The following is a 21,032-nucleotide window of genomic DNA, read 5'->3' as shown; positions in this document are numbered from 1 at the left end:
GCCTTCCTGAACTTGCTCTTGCTGCTCAAAGTCTTCAAAGCCTTGCTCTTCGAATCCCTCGAACTGTGATCCTTCTATGCGCATCAAATAAGTACATACAAGCAAATAAAGGACTAAAATAATAAAATAATACACCAAATAGTAGCAACAAAGAAAACAGAATCATGAAACTAATCTATGCGTTAACACGAACTCGTAGGCGCAAGAATCACTTAAACGGATTTAAAACACTAAAGATATGAGCTAAACAAGGTTCAGGAGCTTAACTGCGAGAAAACTAAGCTTCTAGGGGGCTAAACTTAAAGAAACCAAGGGCTAAGATCTAATTAAACATATAAATAGAAGGTCTAATGCGTAAAAGAACCGATCTAGGATGGGGGGTGGGATTTTATAAAAGAGCAGGGGTCTAAACAGAATAAAAAGACCTAATTACTTTTGAACTGCAGCAGGACTAGACGCAGAAACTAGCAAAGGCAGGGGCTCTTAAGCAAAGGCGGCGCGGCTGGCCAGGATTGACCCGGGTTGACCATATCTGACTTCGGTCAGATTAGATCGGAGTCGCTAGGCTCAGATCGGACAGCTGCGGCAGGCCGGGGAGAAAGCGGGTGGTGCGGGGGCGGTGGAGATGGCGGTGGAGCAGGGTTGGTTCGCCAGAAGCAGCCCATATTCGAGCGTACGGCCACCAGAAGCGATGTGATCTAGGCCCTAGAGGTTGCTAAGGAGCTAAGGAGCCTGCAAATGCATCTAGGGTGTCGAGGATCTCGATTGTGCGGCGAGGGTGAGGTGTGGCTCGGCGGTGAAACAGCGACTCCGGCGAGCTTGTGCACACGAAAGAAGGCATGGGAGTGCACGGGATCCTCACGGGTGGCTTCCTTACCACGACGCGAAGCTCCGAGCGATGATCTTGTCGACAGAAAGGCGGCGGCGGAAGAGATCGAGAGTGGCGGGCGTGAGCTAGGGTTGTGGGCGTGCAGTGGCGGCGCTGAAGCTTGGGTGCGAGGTTTAGGGTTTGGTGATGGGGCTTTGGAGGCGGCAGGTTTTATTGGGCTAGGGGTCGGCCTTGGCGTGTGGGCCAAGCCTCGCAGGTAGATGCGGGAGCGGCAGGGACTCGAGCTCAAGTTCGGCTCGGGTGTGGCGCGGCGGAAGGGATGACGGGTGGGGACTACCCACCAGCGAGCAGCGGCGGAGGCTGGCGCTAGAGCGGGCTGGCGCGGAGGAAGCAGGCCGCTGCTGAGTAGGCCTGCTAGAGCGAGCCGAGTCGACAGCCCAACGCTGCTGCTAGGCGCTGGCTTGCTGTTGCTGCTGCGGGTCAAGGTGAAAGAAGGAGCGGGCCAAAAGGAGGATAAAAGAGAAAGAAAGAAGAAAGGGTTTTCTATTATTTTAAAAGGGATTCAAACGATAATTCAAACATGAGTTAAAACACAAATTCGAACTCAACACTCAAAGAGAAATGCACCAGCATGAATGCAACAATGAAAGCCTATAATTCATTAAGTTATTTTAGAAAAGATTTAAATACCAAATAAATTAGATGTACCCTTAGAAAATCCTTGTCTTTAAACACAAGCAATTAAATTCTAGAAAAGTCTAACAAATTTTATTAAGTTGCAAAAGTTTGAAAATTAGGGTGGAGAGGAAGGAGAAGATGACAGGTGGGTCTAAGGGTAAAGTGGTCCTTTTACCCCTTCTCCAAACAGAAAATGGTTAGTTTATTCAGCGCTGTGTGTTGCAGACTAAAATGCGCACGATGCGGTGGAGACTAAATCAACTTTCACGACGTGTGCCGCACAAAACCACGTTTTTCAGACAAATTTCCCTTCTAAACATGGTACCACCGTACCATACATAGTGTAAGAGGCCGAAAATTGAATTTGGGCTTCACTAAATCAAATCAAGAAGACATTTCCGGTGGGCTGTGCAAGATAGATAGATAGATAGATGAGCCCAATGAGCCCAGCCCAAGAAAAGCAAGCTGAGTTGGAGGCGGAGCGGAAGGCAAACCCTCCCCGCTGCCGCGCCGCCCCGCCGCCTCCTTTCCTCTTCTACCTCCGTTCCGTCCGGCTTCTCCCGCTCGCTGCTCCCCCAGACACCGCCGCGTACGAGCCCCAGCACCTCCCCTTCGAGGATGAGCCGCAGCCTCGGGATCCCGGTGAAGCTGCTTCACGAGGCGGCGGGCCACGTCGTCACGGTCGAGCTCAAGACCGGCGAGGTCTACCGCGGCGCCATGGTCGAGTGCGAGGACAACTGGAACTGCCAGCTCGACAACATCACCTTCACGGCAAAGGTTCCTTCCTTAGCTATCAACTTCACTAAGCTCTCCCTTCCCCATGCCTGATCTAACCCTGAATAATTGATGGATTCCAGGACGGCAAGGTGTCGCAGCTGGAGCACGTCTTCATCAGGGGGAGCAGGGTCAGGTTCATGATCATACCCGACATGCTCAAGAACGCCCCCATGTTCAAGCGCCTCGAGGCCAGGATTAGGGTCAGCTTTTACTCTCCTTTTTTCCTCATCTTGCCGTATTACAGTAAAAAATAGCAAGTGATTGATTGATTGCTAACCAACGCTCATCTTCCTGCAGGGTAAAGGCTCAGCTGTTGGTGTTGGCCGTGGCCGCGCGGTCGCCATGCGTGCTCGGGTAATCACCTCTTGCTTTCCAACCACAAGCTTCACTTGTTAATCTGGAAGATTTTGATTCCTTCAGTAGCTGAATAAATTTCAAATGCACGAGGTTCATAGCTACTGCGAATAATCCTCAGCTGCTATAGCTTAATCCAGTCCAAAATACATGCTGCAATATCGATAGATCCTAGTCCCTGTTGGGACTGAGGGGATTGGGATCCAAATTCTTAAGATTTAGTACGAATTTTAACTAGAATGCAGAAAATCCTACTGCAGTCTTTCCTATCTAGACAGGTCTTTGATGGCTTTCCTCAAGCCCCATTCCGTTGTAATGCCACAATGTTCACATGTCAGAACTCACAACATTGGGCGGCCTATAATTTTTTTAATTTTTTATTTGACTCTTTGCATTAGCATTACACCAAAGCCTGCAGCTTGAGATATGTTTTTGCTAGAAAGTCAATTGCGCCTGCACACAAGAATTTCCACATCCTGTTATCGCAGCCATGTTAATTTCAGGATGTTTCTACATTTCATCTCCAATTACTGTCCAATGCCCTCCTTGCTAGTTACATATCCGTTTGTCTCAAGATGGGCAGTAGTCTTCAATTTGTACTTTCTCCGAGCTTTTGGATTTATACTAGAAAAGAATAAATTCCATTCAAAGTCACCCTTTTATTTGCATCATTTGATCTCAAAATCTTCCTCTCCAGAAGTAAAATGCGAGAGTATATAATGATGCACTGTGAAATTTAGAACTACTCTTTTTTTAGAACAATTCTGCTACATCACAATGTTATACCTACCTAAGTTTGCACAAGAGAGAATATAAACTGTTCCAACTTACATCTTACACTCCCAAGTCATACACCACATTTCCTATGTTTCTCCGTACCAGTTGACACCCAATTATATGGGAATTTGAAGTATCTTGAGAGTGTAGTGTAGGCTTTAGAATGTTGGAACTGGAACATTAAAACGTGCAAACCATCTGCAGTGAAATTATGTGTGTACCTTTGATATATGCATGCACACATTTCGATCTATGTGTTGTGTTATTATTTGTACTTTGTAACCTTTTGCCTATCACTTGGTGTAGGCTGCTGCTGGTCGTGGTGGTGGTCCTGTAGGACGGGGTGGCGCACCCCCTGTGAGGAGGTAGATTTGTCTGAAAGTTGATGGTGCACACTGTTGTGTTTGCACCTTAGTTATGAAATTGCTTGTAAGGTAGCTTATGTGTAATCTCTACAGGACGATGGTTTGTGTTTACTGAGAGAATGGGTGAATGACTCTGGTACCTTTGACCCGTGGTGTATTGCTCTATTCTCTTGACTTGGGTGATGAGAAGACTTTAAATAGTAGGGATGCAGGTTTTGTTTTCACTGCGTCATTCCCAGCTGCCCCCTGCTGACTGTCCGGGAATGCCGTGGGTGCGTGAGAATGGCCCAGACGTTGGTATGAACTCACGAGGGCTTGTTTGGATGCAGCCCTGAGAAAGCTGCCTGAGCTAGGCAACAGCATCTGACCCAGTTGCTCAGAATCGGACTCCTGAGATTGCTGCCTTCGCCAGACAGCAGCTCTCTCAGGGTCTGAACCAAACAAACCCTGTTCTCAGGCAGCAGCAGCAGCCTAGCTCCCCTTTTAAGCTAGGGAACACTACTATTCCCTAAGCTGTGAGGGAGGCATAGCGGTCGACTGAGATCAATTGAAATTACAATGGAGCCAAGAACAATGTGTGTTAAACTACTGGATTGAATTACTAAGAATCACATGAACAGGTTTGTCTCGAAAGCATAATCTTTGCTTTATGGTTTATTAGTTAAAAGATTTCTAACATGGTACTGTACTATAGTAGAAAACTAGCCATCTTTTACATTCTATTGCTGAGGCACGCCGGCGAGTGCAAAAGTGGGCCCACATGTCAGTGCTTCCAACGCACGCTGCTGCTGCAGCTTCATCAGCTTTGCTGTTCCCAGATGAAAAAAAAAATTATGATTACCCAGATGGCCAAATCAGATGTTAAAACACGTATCCCAAGATATGATACCGGTACAAATGCACAAGAATACAGTGCAATAACAAAGTACCCAGGACACTTGCAGCAGAGTACGTATCCGACACCAATCACTCAAAACACCAGACTACATGCATAGTACGTGCCAACTCCTGGACACCAAGCAGCGCAATGATGATGCGCATACAATTCTAGAATAACCACACAACCTGATGTAACTTGTCCGTCTTTGTTTTCTGAAAGTAACTTGTCCGCCTTCTCAAACTGCATCCTCTTCGCAGTGCACCTGCTTGCTTTCCCTCTAGCTGTCTGAGCTCAAGGAAGTCTCGCCAGGTGAGTCGCTCTCGTCTTGCATGCGCTTCATCTCATACGCCCATTCTAATCCAGAGCAGTAGTGGAGGGGAGGATTGAACCTGTGGTCATTCATCTCAGGAGGCAGGAATGCGCCATTCTCAATCAGGAATCTCACCGCTTTCTTGTTCCTTTCCTTGGCAGCAATGTGTAGAGGGGTCCCTGGGTTCAACCAAGAAAAGAGAAGTAAGCATATTGTTATTCAGTAAGCATGTTACAATAAATTTTCACACACTACCACAAGAGAAGTAGGAGCATAGAATTCAATGAAGAAATGGTGTCTTCCATACAAGACTCTTGCCACGGTATCTTTTTTTACTTTTAAGGTTTAGTTCAGGTTTCTAAGCAGATGCATTACAGCAGCAAGCCAGACAATATGTACTGGGAAGTATGTGCATGAAATTGCATCAACTCCAGCAAAAACACGATGAGTGACAGCAGAAAATAGCATACTAAAAACTCTACTCCCTAACAGAGCAGGCAGTGAGTCAATTGGGAGCGCGAACTTACAGCCGCAGGCTCCTTTTGTTCGAGCATCAATATTTGCACCACGCTCCAGCAGTTCATCCATGATTTTAACATGCCCGCCCTGAGCAGCCAGATGGAGTGCTGTAGCACCAGGAGATTTAGGTCCCCATGCAGGTGCATTGACATCCATCCCCTCATCCAGGAGACGTCGGACCTAGGCATCATTTTACAAAAACAGTTAGCACTAGGTAACAACAGGAAATGAGAGGAATACAAAGAGAACATCAAAAGTTAACAGATAGCCTAGGATAAAGGTTGGCAAAACACTTAGGACCTAAGTCTGAGAATCAGACCGATCAGCAGGTGACACAGGAAGGCATGCATTGTGCAAAATTTTGACACAAATAATTGCCAACAAAACCCAACTCTAGAAGTTGTTTGTCTGCATTCATGGATTGAGACTAACTTGTTAGCTTGAGGGCAACAAAAGAAATCCTTGTTACCTTGACTGGCACACAATTTTATCCTTTTTGGTGTTTCTGTGCGATGTGCAAGCATGATTTACGTTAGCCAATGCATGCTGAATCTGTATGTGCTAGGCTGCCCACATGTGTAACTGATTACAGCCTATTTGTCATGTATCACGCTTCGAGTCAGACACTTGCTTTCCTTTTGGAATGATAAAGCAATACAACAGCAGGAGAATCCCAATGTTTTTTTGGCAGAAAGCAAGAAGTAGCAACAGCCATGGGCATTCTAGTTTGGTATTATATAGCATTGCATGTAACGAATGACAAGGGGAGATTGGATCCGTACCTCCTTGAGGTCTCCCTTGCGAGCGGCAACATGGAGCTGATTCCAGCCACGGTCATCAGCGGCGGGGCAGCTCCGGGGGCGGCTCATGCTGAGCGACCTGCGCACCTGCAGCACCATGCTAGTCTTGTAGGGCTGGCTCTCAGATCCAAACCGATGGAGCAAGGAAGCGGACGGGAGGAAGGATGGTTGCGGCTTCGCGAGCGAGGAAGCAGCCGGGATCGAATTTACCAGCAGCAGCAGCAGCAGCAATCGGGAGAGAGATCGGAAGCGGAGGAGAGGATTCGAGGAGAGGATTAGCGGGAGGAGGAAGCGAGGGAGTAGTTGCCCATGCCGAAAGGAGCGAAGGGATTCAAGCCGGGGCCGAGCGCGCGGAGGTTCTTGTGGAGCATCGGCGAGGAGGACGACGGCGGTGGCGATGGGCGGCGGCGGGCGTGAACCATAGTATGTCGGCGCGCGGCGGGTGTGGTAGATTGGCTCCCCCAATCGAATCCAAATTCGATCGCGAAGCAGATTCAGAGGACGACGAGGATGGGAGGTTTGGGGATCATAGCTTAGCAAAACCTAGCCGGCCGATGGGGAGGAGGCGATGTCGAGGAGCAAGCAAACCCTAGAAATCGGAATCGAATTCTCCTCCCCCCTCTCTCTCTCTTCTTCCTCCTGCTTCGACACGGAACCAATCCACTTCCACTGCTAATACTTATGGACGGAATTGCCCCAGACTGACACGACCAGGCAGGCAGGATAGTGGGATAGCTGTTGGGCCCATGAAACGCACGAGAGCTAGCTAGCCCATGGGCTCAATTCAGTAGTAAAGGCCCATCTAGACCTCATTCCGCCCACGGTAGCAGGGGGGGCCGGGCGATCACTCAAAAACCCTCTCTCCTCCACCTTCTTTCTGCTCGCCTCTCCCCCCGCCGCCATGGCCGCCGCCGCAGCACGCTCCCGCGCCGCCGCGGCGTGGGCCCGACTCCTCTCCCTGCGGTCGCACCACCACGCGGGCTCCACCACACTTCCCCGCCACCACCACCTAGGCTCGCGGATAGCGCCCCCGCGCCGCCACCTGGCCTTCTCCGCCTCCGCGGGGGGCGCCAGGCCTCAGATCCAGAGCGAGCGGGCCGTCCACGAGCTGCTCGCCGAGGTCGAGCGCGAGCGCCAGCGGGAGCGCCAGGACCGCCGCGCCAGGGACGGCGACCAGGAGGGAAAGCCAGAGGAGGAGGAGGAAGAGGAGGACTACCTGGGCGTCAAGCCGCTCATCGAGAAGCTCGAGCGCCGCAAGGCCAAGGAGGCCGCCGCCGCCGACGAAGGCTACTGGGAGCCCACCGACTCCGACAGCGACGAGGACGACGAGCGCTACACGCCCGACGCCATCAAGCGCCGCGTCGACGAGTTCGAGCGCAAGTGCAAGCGACACGGGGAGCTCCTGCGATCATTCGCGGAGGCCGGTAATCATCCTATCCCTACCATTTCCACCATGCCAGCTTTTGTCACATTCCGATCTTCTACCCCTTGCCATCATGCAACCTGACAGAGACCCTCGACGAGGCTCACAAATGGATGACCAAAATCGACAAGTTCGAGGAGCGCCACCTCAAGCTGCCACTCGAGTACAGGGTCATCGGCGACATGATGAACCGCCTCAAGGACGCCACCGGCAAAGAGCGCTTCGTTCTCCTCCAGAAGCTCAACAGAGCGGTTAGGATCATGGAGTGCAAGGAGGCCTTCGACCCCAGTAACCCTGCAAACTTTGGGCTCATTCAGCACCAGCAGGTTGGCTCTCCAGAGGATCTGGTGCTCAATGCAGGCTTTGACAAGGAGAAGCAGATGATCCAGGGGGAGCAACTTGAGGATGACGACGACGAGGAATTCAATGAAGCAAAGGAGAGGGATGACATGCTCATAGAGAAACTCAATGCTATCGAGAAGAAGATTGAGGACAAGTTGGCAGAGTTGGATCACACCTTCGGTAAGAAAGGCAGAGTTTTGGAGGAGGAAATCAAGGATTTGGTGGAGGAGCGCAATTCCCTCTCCGAGAAAAAGAGGAGGCCTATGTACAGAAAAGTAAGTGAAAGCATCAGTTGGAAATGGTTCAATTGGCCTAGCAATCTTTTGCCCCTGGGTGTGTCTTCCACCGTTAGTCTTTCATGTTGCCTTATGTATACTAACTGACAGATATGACCATGATACACTTGACAGGGTTTTGACATCAAAGTTATCGATGTTAACAGGACATGCAAGGTCACAAAGGTCCGTTTTCTTTGCTTCAGTGGTTTCAACTGCTACTTATAGCCTTTTCACCAATGCCGCTGGCTAATTTTACATTTTGTGTACCAGGGAGGCCAAATAGCAAAATTCACAGCATTATTGGCCACTGGAAACTACCATGGTGTTGTAGGCTTCGCAAAAGCTAAAGGGCCAACAGCCAAGATTGCAATACAGAGGGTATGCACGATTTGCCTTTCCAAACAAATTACTGAACTTATCTATGGCCCTATGGCTAATTTGAATGCTGCATCTTCATTTTGTCTGCTTTATTTCTTATTGTATTCTGCTTGATGCGTGATGAGGTTATTGTGTATACAGGATTCTGTTCCTGTTAAGACAAATTTGGTTAGCCAGTATTGACTTCTAAAATATAATCATAAATAAAGAATCCTTGGCCTTGGAAATAACTGATTAATTATAATTTCTCTCATATGCTTTAGTTCACAGACTGCTTTCATGCTTCATTTGGAGTTAGATGAGTCAACTGAGGCATCTAGGTCTTACCTTACAGGAGTTCTCTTTTGTTTTCATCAGGCATATGAGAAATGCTTCCAGAATCTCCACTACATGGAGCGATATGAGGATCACACAATTGCTCATGCTATCCAGGCCAAATATGAGAAAACAAAGGTGAACACACGGAAATAATAAGCCACTCTTGTATTTACCAATCGTGTTGTGGTAACTTTGATGAACCTGATGGCTGCTTGTGTATCTTAAGATATACCTCTGGCCCGGACCAATGAGGAGTGGAATGTCTGCTGCTGGTAGGACTGTTGAAACTGTGCTGTACTTGGCTGGTTTCAGCAATGTCAAGTCAAAGGTGCGTTTCTTCTATCAAAAAGCGTATCATTCCATTTGCATTTGGAAGAACTGACTTTTATTGTTTATAAAACTTTCAGATTATTGGATCAAGGAACCCGCTTAATGTGATTAAAGCTCTCTTCATAGCTTTGAATGCTGTATGTGCCCATTTGTTTCTCAAAATTTACCTACCCATTCCAATATTCTCATTCTCGACACCTTATCTGATTTTGCCATCAACTTGTTTGCAGATTGAGACTCCAAAGGATGTCCAGCAGAAGTTTGGGCGGACTGTGGTTGAGTCTTACTTATTGTAACCTTGTTATTTGTTTGGAGGAGGTGAGGCCAAGCAGAGCCGCCTCTGTTGGCTTTGGCGTGGGAAGACCAAGGAGGCAATGCCAGGTCCGGCCATGAGAGACCTCCTTTATTTGTTTTGGCGATTCTGTGAGCAAGCAGTAAGGCCCAGCACACGTGTGATGGGAGGGAGGGAGCTTGTTGATTGAAGTGGTAAAAGATCAGTGGCAACAGTAAGCAGATAAACAGACGGTATTTCCCTGGTCCTATCTGTGTTTAGAACTGAATGAAGTTGGGGACACATTTGAGGGTTGTTGTATAAATGAAGATCAAAATTGCCTCCTGCCGTCGTCTTGTTTTTGTTAGCATATAGTTTGTTGTCACTGCATACTGTTGCGGGTGGATGACAAATCAGTCAATTGAAGACTAATTTCAAATTTTAGTGTAGGATAATAAGTCATCTTTCTCATATGTGGAACATTCATTAGCTTGGTGTTGGCCTCCCTGCAGCATGCTGCATTTTCTTGTTTGGTGTCAGATAGGGGAGGGAAACCTACAGTAACTGGTTGGTTGTGTGATTTAATCACCGTACGTTTTATTAGCACTGCATGGAAACATACAGTTGGGGAATCATATCCCGTGACAATGATAATACAAGTACAGAATAGCAAGAGCAATAAGGCAGTACTAGCTTATTTCATTTTATTTTGGTAGCGAGGACAACAAGTGGAGCCTTGGATGCTTGAGCTGCTGGTTGGTGAGGCTAGGCTAGGCTAGGCCGTGCGTGGTGGGTGGTGGACGGGGAAGCCATGGTCGATCCAGGCGAGGTAGCCGCCGCCCATGTTCTTGACGTTCTTGAATCCCTGCATATATTGTTTGCAGGCACGGTGGTCAGCATATGTTTATATTTTATATATGTATATATAAACATATATAGGTATAATATGGTAATAATACGTACTGCTGCTTGGAGATCAAGGCATGCTAGCTCCGATCTCTTGCCGCTTTGGCACCCCTGCAGTGCAGTGCAGTGCAGATTGCTTATTTGGATAACATTTTAGTTGTTGTTGCAGGAAATGAATGAAATAGATAGCACGAATCTTCTTGGCCAAAAAACAAAAACAAAAAACAGCGCACCACTAGGACGTGCTCGTCTTTGGTGAAGAGCGAGGCCACCTGCTCCAGAAAGTGAGCATTCTTCTCGCGGCCTCCCTGCGGGGTGGTGAACATGTAGGGCACGTTCAGGGACCTGTCCAGCTCCACCAGATGCCCCAGCCTGCTGAGCTCCTCCTCCGTCCTCACGTCCAGGTAGCGGTGGCCGCCGGCCGGCGCCATCAGCTCCCTCGCCGCCGTCACGTCCACCGTCACCACCGACGGCTCAGCAGACCTGCAACCAACCATGAAGAATTCAATCCATCCATCCGCAGCTCTGGGTATGGAAACAGCATCCATCCTTGCTGCTGGGTGTTTACATATGCACATACCTGCCGCAGGTCTCCGGCGCCATGATCGATCAACAAGCTGAGCTTCCTCTGCCTCTGGCCTGCGGCTCTCCGCTGCCCCTGCCCCTGCTCACTACTAGTCAGTGTAGTACTCCACCGTCCGGACAGGAGGATGCTTTGGCTAGTTATAGCTTGTCCCATCCAATCCATCCACCAATATGATACATGGTGCCCACCGCACCACTTTGGTTAGGTTTCCGATTGTTGGCACAACATTTAATAATAATGATCCGGCAAACTTCTTTGCGTGCTCCAATAAATGAATTACAAGTAGTAAAATTATGTGACAAGACAACTCTTTATATCATGTAGGAGCGACCAGTTGCATCGTGGGACCATTCTTAGTGAAGGAATTAGGATTCGACCTGTACCTGTTCCAATTGCCTTACAATTACGCAAACCTTTTTTTTAGATAGAGAGAGAAATAAAGGGGAGGGCCCCATTTCTTCATCTCTATATCAAGCACCCGCCGCGTGGCTTATTATATGCTTCACTAATGGCTCCAATTTCATCTTTCGTTGTTCGTTTTCATGTTTCAAAATTGATATATGGACATGCTTTCCAAACTAATTAAACTTGCTTAACGGTACCGAAATGGTTCCATGCATGGCTCGAGGGTTGCCAAACATGAAAGAAACTCTAGGTTTAATTTTCACGGTCTTAAAAGATGTGAGACAAGGAATAAAAGAGTTTTTGTAGTAGCTAGGGATGGAACAATAATCAAGTGATATATACAGTTATAACTGCTCGTTGTAAGATGGATCATATCGGAGAAGCTTGAAATTCATTGTATTTCCTTCAATGTTCACCTAAACGCTAAACGGTAGTCTTTAGGTCACCCCTCGAGTAGCGAGTAGGACGTGCCTACAGCGTGTACACACGGACTACACATTTGAAAGATTGCAATAAAATTCATACTTATGCAAATGAAAAATTAGAAATTTTGATATTTCATCATCCAAATATAAAAAGTTAGAAAGCTTAAAAGTCAATTTGACTAAAGATCTAATCATAGGTTGGGTGTTACTAGTTGAAGGTTCTCAAATAAAATAATAAAGAGAGAATTTCCTATTTGACACTCATATAATGAGTGGTTCCTTTCTTGACCCTCAAAATTTTTTCCTTCCTTATTTGACACTGACTTAAACTTTGGTTCCTCATTTGACACTCCCGTTCGTTCTGTCAGCTAACTTGGGTGAACAGTAACCCTATTTTACTAAACAAAACGACGTTCAAATCACCTATAAAATTCATGAAATTTTTTATAGTTATATAAAAGATAGAGATGAACTCATTTTATAGTTATAAATTATAAATTACTTCATCATGTTGTAGTGATATTGGGTATTTTTACATCATTTTTTGAAAGTATTTTTATGCACTAAAAATTCACATATTCTTTAAAAGTAGTGTATTTTGATGAATTTTAGTTTTAAGATTTAAAATGATATATGTGTGTGTTTTTGAGTAAAATAAGTTCATCTCTATCTTTTATATCACTAAAAAAATTTCATGAATTTTAGAAGTGATTTGAATGTCGTTTTGTTTAGTAAAATAGGGTGGAAGTATCAACGGGTTACTGTTCACCCGAGTTAACTGACGGAATGACCGGGAGTGTCAAATGAGGAACCCAAGTTAGTGTCAAATAAGGAAGGAAAAAAATTTGAAGGCCAAGAAAGGAACCACTCATTATATGAGTGTCAAATAGGGAATTCTCTCGATAACAAATGCCATATTGATTCACAATTAGTTGTAGTTCATACTTTCCTATCGCCTAAACGTTGTTTTAAAACGGTCTACTCGCCGTGTAAAACTGTGTAATCACCATTTCATGTACACCGTTTAAGTCGTGTAGGACTTTTTTTACCGTGTAAACGGTTGAACTGTGTGATCACTATTTAGGCCCTAAACTGCACGGTAGGCCATCAAGTAACATTTACACGGCGTGTAGGCGAACACTGATTTCATTATTGCATTCCTCTTTAATTTAGTGCATATACATACCGATCGATGATGGTCTATGGTGGTAGCTAGCAATCAAGAGGAAATAATTAGATAGAATATATGGTCGACCATCATATAGCAGTAGCCAATTGCAGTAATTAAGCAGGTGATGGGCGGTTGTGGTGATGCTGATTTGTGGTGGTTCGGAGCAAGGAGAGGTATCCGCCGTCAAGGTTCCTCACATTCTTGAAGCCCGCGGCGAGGAGGTCTGCAGTGGCGAGCTTGGACCGGATGCCGGAGCGGCAGCCCTGCATGCATGCGGGAGTGTGTTTTTTTTTTCATTAGATCATCTATAACTTGATCATCAGAAACATCATCTATCTATCACTTGATCATCAGAAACATAAGATAAGATCGATAAGATGCATGCTTACCACAATCAAGTGCTGGTCATTGGGATAGAGCGCAGAGACCTGCTCTACAAAGTGGGGATTCTTCTCCTTCCCTGCTTGGAATTATTAATTACAGACTGATTAATCATAGGAATTATTGATTGATTGATTGATTGATGTGGAGCACTACTGTACCATGTGGAGTGACGGAGAGGTAGTAGGGAACATTTCGAGCACCGGCGACATGGCCCTTGTCAAAGTCCTCCCACATCCTGCAGGCAGCTAGCTAGCCCATTAGCTACATGCATGCTACAAGGAAGGCCAGACAATTCATTCAACAGATGAGCAGGCAGAACGAAGCCGAATACCTGACATCGAGGTACTGGTGCGTGGCCGCGCTGAGGAGGGCGCATGCCTCGTCCGCGTCCACCATCGGGATCGCTGCTGCTTCCTCCATGCCTCCTCCTCCTCCTCTCAGGGAGCCCATGTACGTGTGGATCTCTCTGTCTCTCTGTCTTGTGTTTTTGGATACCCTAGCTAATTGGATTGGATGAGCGGATAGATGCTAGATAGCTCTCAAATGAGATGAGATGAGATCAGAGGTGAGCAGAGCCTTTGATTTTTCTTCGGCTTATCAGGTCGCCCAGCATCTAGCGTTATTTATAGCAGGGCAGCAAGCAGGTGCAGAGGAGGAAGAAGAGGAACGTACTCATCCATCCCTCCATCAACTGGCAGCTGGACCGAATGGATAACAATACTAGAATATTATTAGGTATTGGCATCCATGCGATGGGGACGAGTGCCATCGCCGGCCGGCCAGTGGGAACGCGCGTCACCCTCTTTTCTTTTCTTTTCTTTCCCCCTACATATGCACGATTAGCCGCGTCCTTGTTCCAGTTTCCTTTCCTTTGTCATCTATAGGCAGGTACATATGTGTAAATATTTAACAGTCATCATCCCCTACTTTTCATCTTCCTCTTATAAAAATAATATTTGACCTCTCTTTTTTCGTTTTTCTCTATCCCAAATTATAAGTCTATTTTGACTTTTCCAAATTCATAGTTTTTTTTATAAATCTAGATATAGTGTATATTTAAGTAAATAACAAACTATAGAATCTAGAAAAGTTAAAACAATGTATAATTTGGAATGTGTGGAGTAGTATATAAACGAACATATCTCACACACGCAGACTCGCACTACCCATGTCATGGATCTTCAAATATTAATGTGCTAGGCACATTGCTTGCCACCGGAAAAAATGAGCCGTGTTAGTACGTAGGGATGACTATATCTGTTGCTATTATTTTATAAAATCTAGGAACCATTAATTTTTCAAGATAAATTAACGATATGCGCATATGAATTCTTTTAGTGCTTCCAAGAACAATATATAATTTTGAAAGAGAGGCATATCGATTTCAAACACTCCAACATATATAGAAACCTTTTTTGTACGAAAACATTAGGCAATCATGACTGAAGGAGAGTTAATTATATAAATCAAATCAATTAGGAGATTTAATTTTAATTTTAGCCATCAATACATATTTGAACGCTTGAAATTAACTTTTGAAAATGGATTATGGCTAAATCATTCTTCAATATAATAGTACTCCCTCTGTCCTGAAAAGGATGCAACTATGGTATGTGTGCCAGTTAAAATGCTTCACGTTTGACCAGGTTTGTAGTAAATAGTATTCACATTTATAGCTCCAAATTAATTTATTATGAAAATACATTTCGTAATTAATCTAATGATGTTTATTTGATATTATATATATTTATACTTTTTCATCTATAATAGGTCAAACTTGATACAGTAAATCATGACACTGTTCCAGAATTGCATTCTTTTTTGGACGGAGGGAGTAGTTCCTAAATATCACATATAGCTTAAATGTGTTTACTACTACTACTCTAATCAAAGGTTAAAGTAGTGGTCCGGTGACTCCGTCCCTCAAAAGTGCTCGTATGTTTCTGTACATGCGTGTTGGGGAGCGCATGCATTTGTACTATATTTGAAAAAAAAAAGTAGCCATGTAGAGCCTGATCGGAGGAAGACAATAATGCAGATGGATATACAGTAAGTAGGTAGAGGATGTGGATAGTGGATGGGATGGAATAATTTTGGTTGAAGTGGGTGGTGGATAGCCATGCTGATGTGGCGACACATGGATGGACGATTAGATTCGTCGCCGTCCTACGAGGCAGACAGCTTCTCAAATGTAAACAAATATCATCATGCAAGCATAGCATGCATGAGTCATTGCACACTGACATTATAATGGTTTAATTTTTTTAATCAAAGGCATCCGCCCGGCTTAACGAGGATACAAATGATCGAGATACTGGTTACCGGCTTACAATTTGAGCACTCTCTCTCTCTCCTGAGCTAACTCTACTAAACAAACTAACTCTACTAATTGATTCTCACAAACCTCTACTAACGAGCTTAGCTAACTCTACTAAACAAACTAACTCTACTGATTGATTCTCACCTTGTGACGGGTTCAGGAAAGGAGTTTAATGCAACTAGGCACCAAAGGGCCAAAGGACCAACAGCTAGAAGCATGCTGGAAACGACCCAGAAGATGTAGCGGCTACCGCCCGACCTTTCTTGATCGGAAGCCAAGAGCCATGACTCGCCAGCTCAACAAGCTTGGGTGGGGCCGCCTCATCCACTCCTTGACTCAGGAAGGCCTACACTGTACGAGAGACAATAAATGCACGGCATGACCCCCTTGACCGCCCCACGCTGGAGACATGATCGGGCGAGAGGAGCCGACCTTTAACTGGAAGGGGAGGCAAGGGTGAGGCTACTCCCTTCGGACCGCTAGGACGGCTTGCAGAATGAGGCCACACGCGACCGTACGCGCCCCGGCGTCATCATCGCCTTCACCGTCAAGGAGACCCGTCAGATCAAGGCCATGTCACCGTGCTAGGCCCGGTACGGTCCCGCAGGCGAGGTAGGACCCAGCGATAGAAGTTTTGGCGAGGAGCAACCGTGAGCGTACTAAAGAGGTCGGGGAAAGCCGGGACGAGCGGCACGCCCTGTCCAGGCCACTAATCGCAGCCCGCCCATTCATCACCAGAACAGACGACAGTAACATCACCCATCCCGTTCACTGCCACGGAGTTGGCAGACGGGATGGGAGCACGCCATGGAGCAGGCTGGGCCGTGAGTAAGCAGCCCATGCCGCACAGGCCGTACAAGACGTGCGAGGCCCACGACTAGCCAAGGGGATAGGATAAGGAAGCCTCTTGGTGCAAGGAAGACCCAACCACGCCGCAACCCCCGAATTTCTCAACGTTGTTGCCCGATCCCTGACCTATATAAAGGGAACCGGACCTCCATTCACTCTCTCCCGCATTCAACACATACACCCACATATTGCACGAACGCTTGCTTGCAAGCACCCCATTGTAAGCCCAGTGCACTTGATCCAAGGAACACGACTCCTGCCGAAACGGCAGGATGTAGGGATCTTCCTGAACCAGTATAACTCCTTGTCTCTTGTATGTTAGCCATTTGAAGTAAGGAAAGCGCGGCGTATAAGCACTAGTCGGCGATACAAAGCACCGACACATTGCTAACAAGCTTGAGCTAAATCTACTAAAACAAACTAACTCTACTAATTGATTTTCATAAAACTCTACTAACCAGTTTGCCATGGCTGCGACCCCCGCCGGTGCCTACCGAACCGCCACACTGCGTAGGTGCATCTCGGGTGAAGTAGATGGAAGCTCGATGATCGAAGCCTGCAGCTCCCACTCCGCGAGCCGCCTTACCCGTGCGGTCGCTGCATTAGGCTACCGCTCTCATGCGGCCATTGCCAACACCGTCGCAGGCCACCTTGCCCCCCTGCTGCCGCTGCCGGCCACACACCCACGCGCGGCCTCCGTTGATGCCGCCGCGGGCAACTCGCCCTCACCCAACTCAACCCAGATTTGGGCTAGAGCAGCCTGAATCGGAGGATTCCGCCGTCACCGCACCCTCCTAGCTGTCGCACGAGCATCCGGCGGGCCAGCTCCGGCAACATCGAGATGGGAGGGGAAGGGAGAAGGGGTGGTGGTGCTAGGGTTTCCAATGGGGAATGATGGTTCGGGAGGGAGGGAAGATGCGCGGGAGGAGGCCTTGCTGCCGCTTTACAGTGGGTTGAATCGATTCATGAGTTAGTTATATCCTAGCTTGGAGCACGCTTTATGCCTAGTTTGGTTACTCTTGCTTATTTTTAGCACATGTCACATCGAATGTTTAGATACTAATTAGGAGTATTAAATGTGGACTATTTACAAAACTCATTACATAAGTGGAGGCTAAATGGCATAATTAGTCCATGATTTGACAATGTGTTGCTACAGTAAACATTTATTAATGATGGATTAATTAGGCTTAATAGATTCATCTTGTCGTTTAGCCTCCACTTATATAATGAGTTTTGTAAATAGTCTACGTTTAATACTCCTAATTAGTATCTAAATATTCGATGTGACACGTGCTAAAAATAAACAAAGAACAAAACGCCTCCTTAGTCAATTTTCAGGAAGGGGCTATGGATGGATGGATAACGTGGAGTGCTGTTATAGCGACGACTCAGCATGTCTCTCTCAGCGACCGTCTCCTTGTCATGGTACGGGACGGCCAATCATGGCAGGCCGTATATATGATGATGAAAAGGATCGGTGATCTATCCCTCCTGCACCAGCTGCATCAATCATGCATCCGCAGATCTCTTCTTGGGTCTCGCGCGCTGGCTTATCCGATCATCTCTTCTTGCTCTTCCCCTCGGTTAAGGATTCCTAGGGCATGTTTGGATACCTCTTGCTAAACTTTCACCTGCTACAACGGATATTTGATACTAATTAGGAGTATTAAGCATAATCTAATTACAAACTAATTGCACAGATAGTGTCTACTTCGCAAGACGAATCTATTAAGCCTAATTAGTCCATGATTTGACAATGTGGTGCTACAGTAACCATTGCTAATGATGGATTAATTAGTCTTAATAGATTCGTCTTGCGAATCAGACTCCATCTATGCAATTAGTTTTATAATTAGCTCATATTTAGTCCTCCTAATTAGCATTCGAACATCCGATGTGATCCTGCTAAAATTTAGCACTCGTATCCAAACACCCCCTGGTCACTTGTTTCAGCTCAGCTCAGCTAACGCCCCGCATCGCCTGGAGCGATATATTCAACTAATGAGTAAGCCGTTATTAAAACTTAATATTTTGTTCAAAAAATAATATCCCAAGAATATTGTGCTATTGTCATGACAAAACTTCAATCGAAATTCGCAAGAGTTAATTGCACCATGTATACAAACATATCAACTAGCTTAGCGATCAAAATTGAATATTTTAAGTTTTTATTTCTATTTTGCTGCCATCTATAACATTTTCCAGGCCCTTTTACTTCATAGAGGCCCCTTCATATATTTTAAAATATTTTGCTAGACTTTGTTCTTTCTTTGCTTACAGAATGATTAATATTATTGTTCTCGTACTGCTTCATGAAGATATGTTGCATGCTTCTTATGCAAATGAATTGTTTTTTCCCACCCGTAGCAATGCACGATCATAGACCTAATATTTGATTAAGCATTATTTTTTAAATTTTTTTATTCCATTCAAACTGAAATTAAAAACTAATAATAAATACACACAGGTCGATAGCCAAGGGTACATTGACATTAAACCTCTTCCATCCATTCATGAAAATAGGGAGGAGTTGTTCTGCCAAATATTTTTTAAAACAACTTCAGCTCCATTGAAAGACGGAGCTATTTTTTAAGGAGTCTGAGTCCTGACAAAGAGAGCCTTAATTTTCTCAAGATGAAACAAACTTTGTTTTGGACTCTATAACTAGCGGTAATATTGAAGGAAAATGAGGCTGCACACGACTACTGTTCGTTTCATGGTTTGTGCCTTAATTTGTGAAGGCTGGTTGTGTCAAGTGTGCCTTAATTCTGCTGGATGGTGAAGAAGAGGAAGAAAGCCCATATATGGAAGCCCAGCTAGTCCAGTCCACCACCTCCACCTGACTGACGACGCTGCTGGACTGGTGGGGGCCGGGCCATTCAATTGACTTTGACTCGTTCCAATCGAGGCTGCCGGCTTCCCTTTTTCGAAACAGAAGAGAGGAGGATTGAAATGCCCAGGATACCCCTCTCCTTCCTTAGAGCGTTTCGAGCCAGCAGCATTTGAAATTTTGAATCCCCATTTCTTCCTCCCCCCTCCGTCCCCTTGTTCCATCCACCATTATATTCATTCCCTTCCCTTCCCTTCCATAGAAGGGGGAGGATGGGGTGCGTGTCCTCGGCGTTGCTGGAGGAAGGCGGCGAGGACGACCGCCGCCGCATCATCTCCCACCACCACATCGTCTCCCTCACATCCTCCACCTACGGCATCCTCACCTACAACTCCTCCTCCTCCTCCTCCTCTCCCACCTCCGCTGCTGCTGCGCCTCCGCCGCCTCCTCCTCCTCCTCCCCCTCCTCCCCAAACGAAGCCGGATGAGGTCATCAACTCCTGGGAGCTCATGGCCGGCCTCCACGACCCCTCCACCCCGGCAAGGCCTCCCTTGCCTCCCAGTCCATCTAGTTCCTCGTGCAAGCCCGACCGCCGCCGCCGCATCCGCTTCCCCCTCCGCCCAATCGACGGCAACGCTCCCAGCGGAAAGCCTCCATCCGCGTCCGTGCTGCTCTACACCACCTCCCTCCGCGGGGTCCGCGCCACCTTCGAGGCCTGCAACGCCGTCCGCGCCGCGCTCCAGGCCCACGGCGTCGCCTTCCGGGAGCGCGACGTCTCCATGGACCGCGGCTTCAGGGAGGAGCTCAGGGACCACCTCTGCGCTGGCGGTGGCGAAGCGGCGCCGTCGCTCCCCAGGCTCTTCGTGCGGGGCCGCCACGTGGGCGGCGCGGAGGAGGTGCTGCGCCTGGACGAGCAGGGCCTCCTGGCGCCGCTGCTGGAGGGCCTGCCCAGGGCGCGCGGGGGCGCCTACTGCTGCGACGGCTGCGGCGGCATGCGGTTCCTCCCCTGCTTCGACTGCTCGGGGAGCCGCAAGGTCGCTGTGGCCGTGCCCACTGTTCCCCAACCAACAACCAAGGGGAGCAACTGCAGGCGCCGGACGACCACCGTGGTGGTGCGCTGCGGGGAGTGCAACGAGAACGGCCTCGTGCTCTGCCCAATCTGCTCCTGATCTCATCTTCAGGTTTCCAGCCACCCACCCAGCTTGAATTCTTGTCCAGTACTAGTGTAGTAGTAGTGCAAGTTTCTCCCGACTTGGTGGGAGATGAGTGTGCTTGTAATCAATCAAGCCAATCCTGGTGCATTCAAATTAAATGCTATATGCTCCCTGCTACTAATAATCCTGTTTTTTCTTTTGTTTACTGGGGGCTAAAGTCACTTTAGCCCATGTCACATTGGATGTTTGTATACTAATTAGAAGTATTAAATATAGACTAATTACAAAGCTAATTGCACAGATGAAGGCTAATTCGCGAAACGAATCTATTAAACCTAATTAATCCATGATTTGATAATGTGTTGCTGCA

At 46.9% G+C, this 21,032-nt stretch overlaps 6 protein-coding genes across 6 annotated transcripts; 3 read left to right on the top strand and 3 right to left on the bottom strand.

Annotated features, from left to right (window-relative positions):
* The first annotated feature begins 1,969 nt into the window (after nt 1-1,969).
* Nucleotides 1,970-4,004, top strand: LOC117850326 (small nuclear ribonucleoprotein SmD3b). The gene is made up of 4 exons (XM_034732155.1): nt 1,970-2,284; nt 2,365-2,484; nt 2,582-2,638; nt 3,722-4,004. Exons 1-4 carry the CDS (start codon nt 2,126-2,128, stop codon nt 3,782-3,784), a joined length of 399 nt encoding a protein of 132 aa, XP_034588046.1. The 5' UTR covers nt 1,970-2,125; the 3' UTR covers nt 3,785-4,004.
* A 595-nt stretch (nt 4,005-4,599) lies between these two features.
* Nucleotides 4,600-6,969, bottom strand: LOC117850295 (phytochrome-interacting ankyrin-repeat protein 2). Its single transcript, XM_034732125.2, has 3 exons — nt 6,272-6,969; nt 5,498-5,669; nt 4,600-5,149 (listed from the first exon to the last, which is right to left on the bottom strand). Exons 1-3 carry the CDS (start codon nt 6,386-6,388, stop codon nt 4,938-4,940), a joined length of 501 nt encoding a protein of 166 aa, XP_034588016.1. The 5' UTR covers nt 6,389-6,969; the 3' UTR covers nt 4,600-4,937.
* Nucleotides 6,970-7,154: 185 nt separating this feature from the next.
* Nucleotides 7,155-10,115, top strand: LOC117850286 (uncharacterized). The gene is made up of 8 exons (XM_034732115.2): nt 7,155-7,713; nt 7,800-8,329; nt 8,465-8,515; nt 8,603-8,710; nt 9,068-9,163; nt 9,255-9,356; nt 9,436-9,495; nt 9,589-10,115. Exons 1-8 carry the CDS (start codon nt 7,191-7,193, stop codon nt 9,652-9,654), a joined length of 1,536 nt encoding a protein of 511 aa, XP_034588006.1. The 5' UTR covers nt 7,155-7,190; the 3' UTR covers nt 9,655-10,115.
* Nucleotides 10,116-10,197: 82 nt separating this feature from the next.
* Nucleotides 10,198-12,930, bottom strand: LOC117850316 (thiosulfate sulfurtransferase 18). The gene is made up of 4 exons (XM_034732147.2): nt 11,116-12,930; nt 10,769-11,018; nt 10,593-10,646; nt 10,198-10,494 (listed from the first exon to the last, which is right to left on the bottom strand). Exons 1-4 carry the CDS (start codon nt 11,136-11,138, stop codon nt 10,405-10,407), a joined length of 417 nt encoding a protein of 138 aa, XP_034588038.1. The 5' UTR covers nt 11,139-12,930; the 3' UTR covers nt 10,198-10,404.
* A 151-nt stretch (nt 12,931-13,081) lies between these two features.
* On the bottom strand, nt 13,082-14,181 carry LOC117850307 (thiosulfate sulfurtransferase 16, chloroplastic). Its single transcript, XM_034732136.2, has 4 exons — nt 13,838-14,181; nt 13,665-13,741; nt 13,512-13,582; nt 13,082-13,385 (listed from the first exon to the last, which is right to left on the bottom strand). The coding sequence occupies exons 1-4, from the start codon at nt 13,954-13,956 to the stop codon at nt 13,236-13,238; spliced, it is 417 nt and encodes a 138-aa protein (XP_034588027.1). The 5' UTR covers nt 13,957-14,181; the 3' UTR covers nt 13,082-13,235.
* Nucleotides 14,182-18,443: 4,262 nt separating this feature from the next.
* LOC117843850 (uncharacterized protein At3g28850) lies at nt 18,444-20,867 on the top strand. The gene has a single exon (XM_034724585.2). It carries the CDS (start codon nt 19,781-19,783, stop codon nt 20,675-20,677), a length of 897 nt encoding a protein of 298 aa, XP_034580476.1. The 5' UTR covers nt 18,444-19,780; the 3' UTR covers nt 20,678-20,867.
* Nucleotides 20,868-21,032: the final 165 nt, after the last annotated feature.

This window comes from Setaria viridis, chromosome 1 (assembly GCF_005286985.2).
Source record: "Setaria viridis chromosome 1, Setaria_viridis_v4.0, whole genome shotgun sequence".
Classification (NCBI taxonomy): Eukaryota; Viridiplantae; Streptophyta; class Magnoliopsida; order Poales; family Poaceae; genus Setaria; species Setaria viridis.
This window is presented reverse-complemented; position numbering and strand designations above follow the sequence as displayed.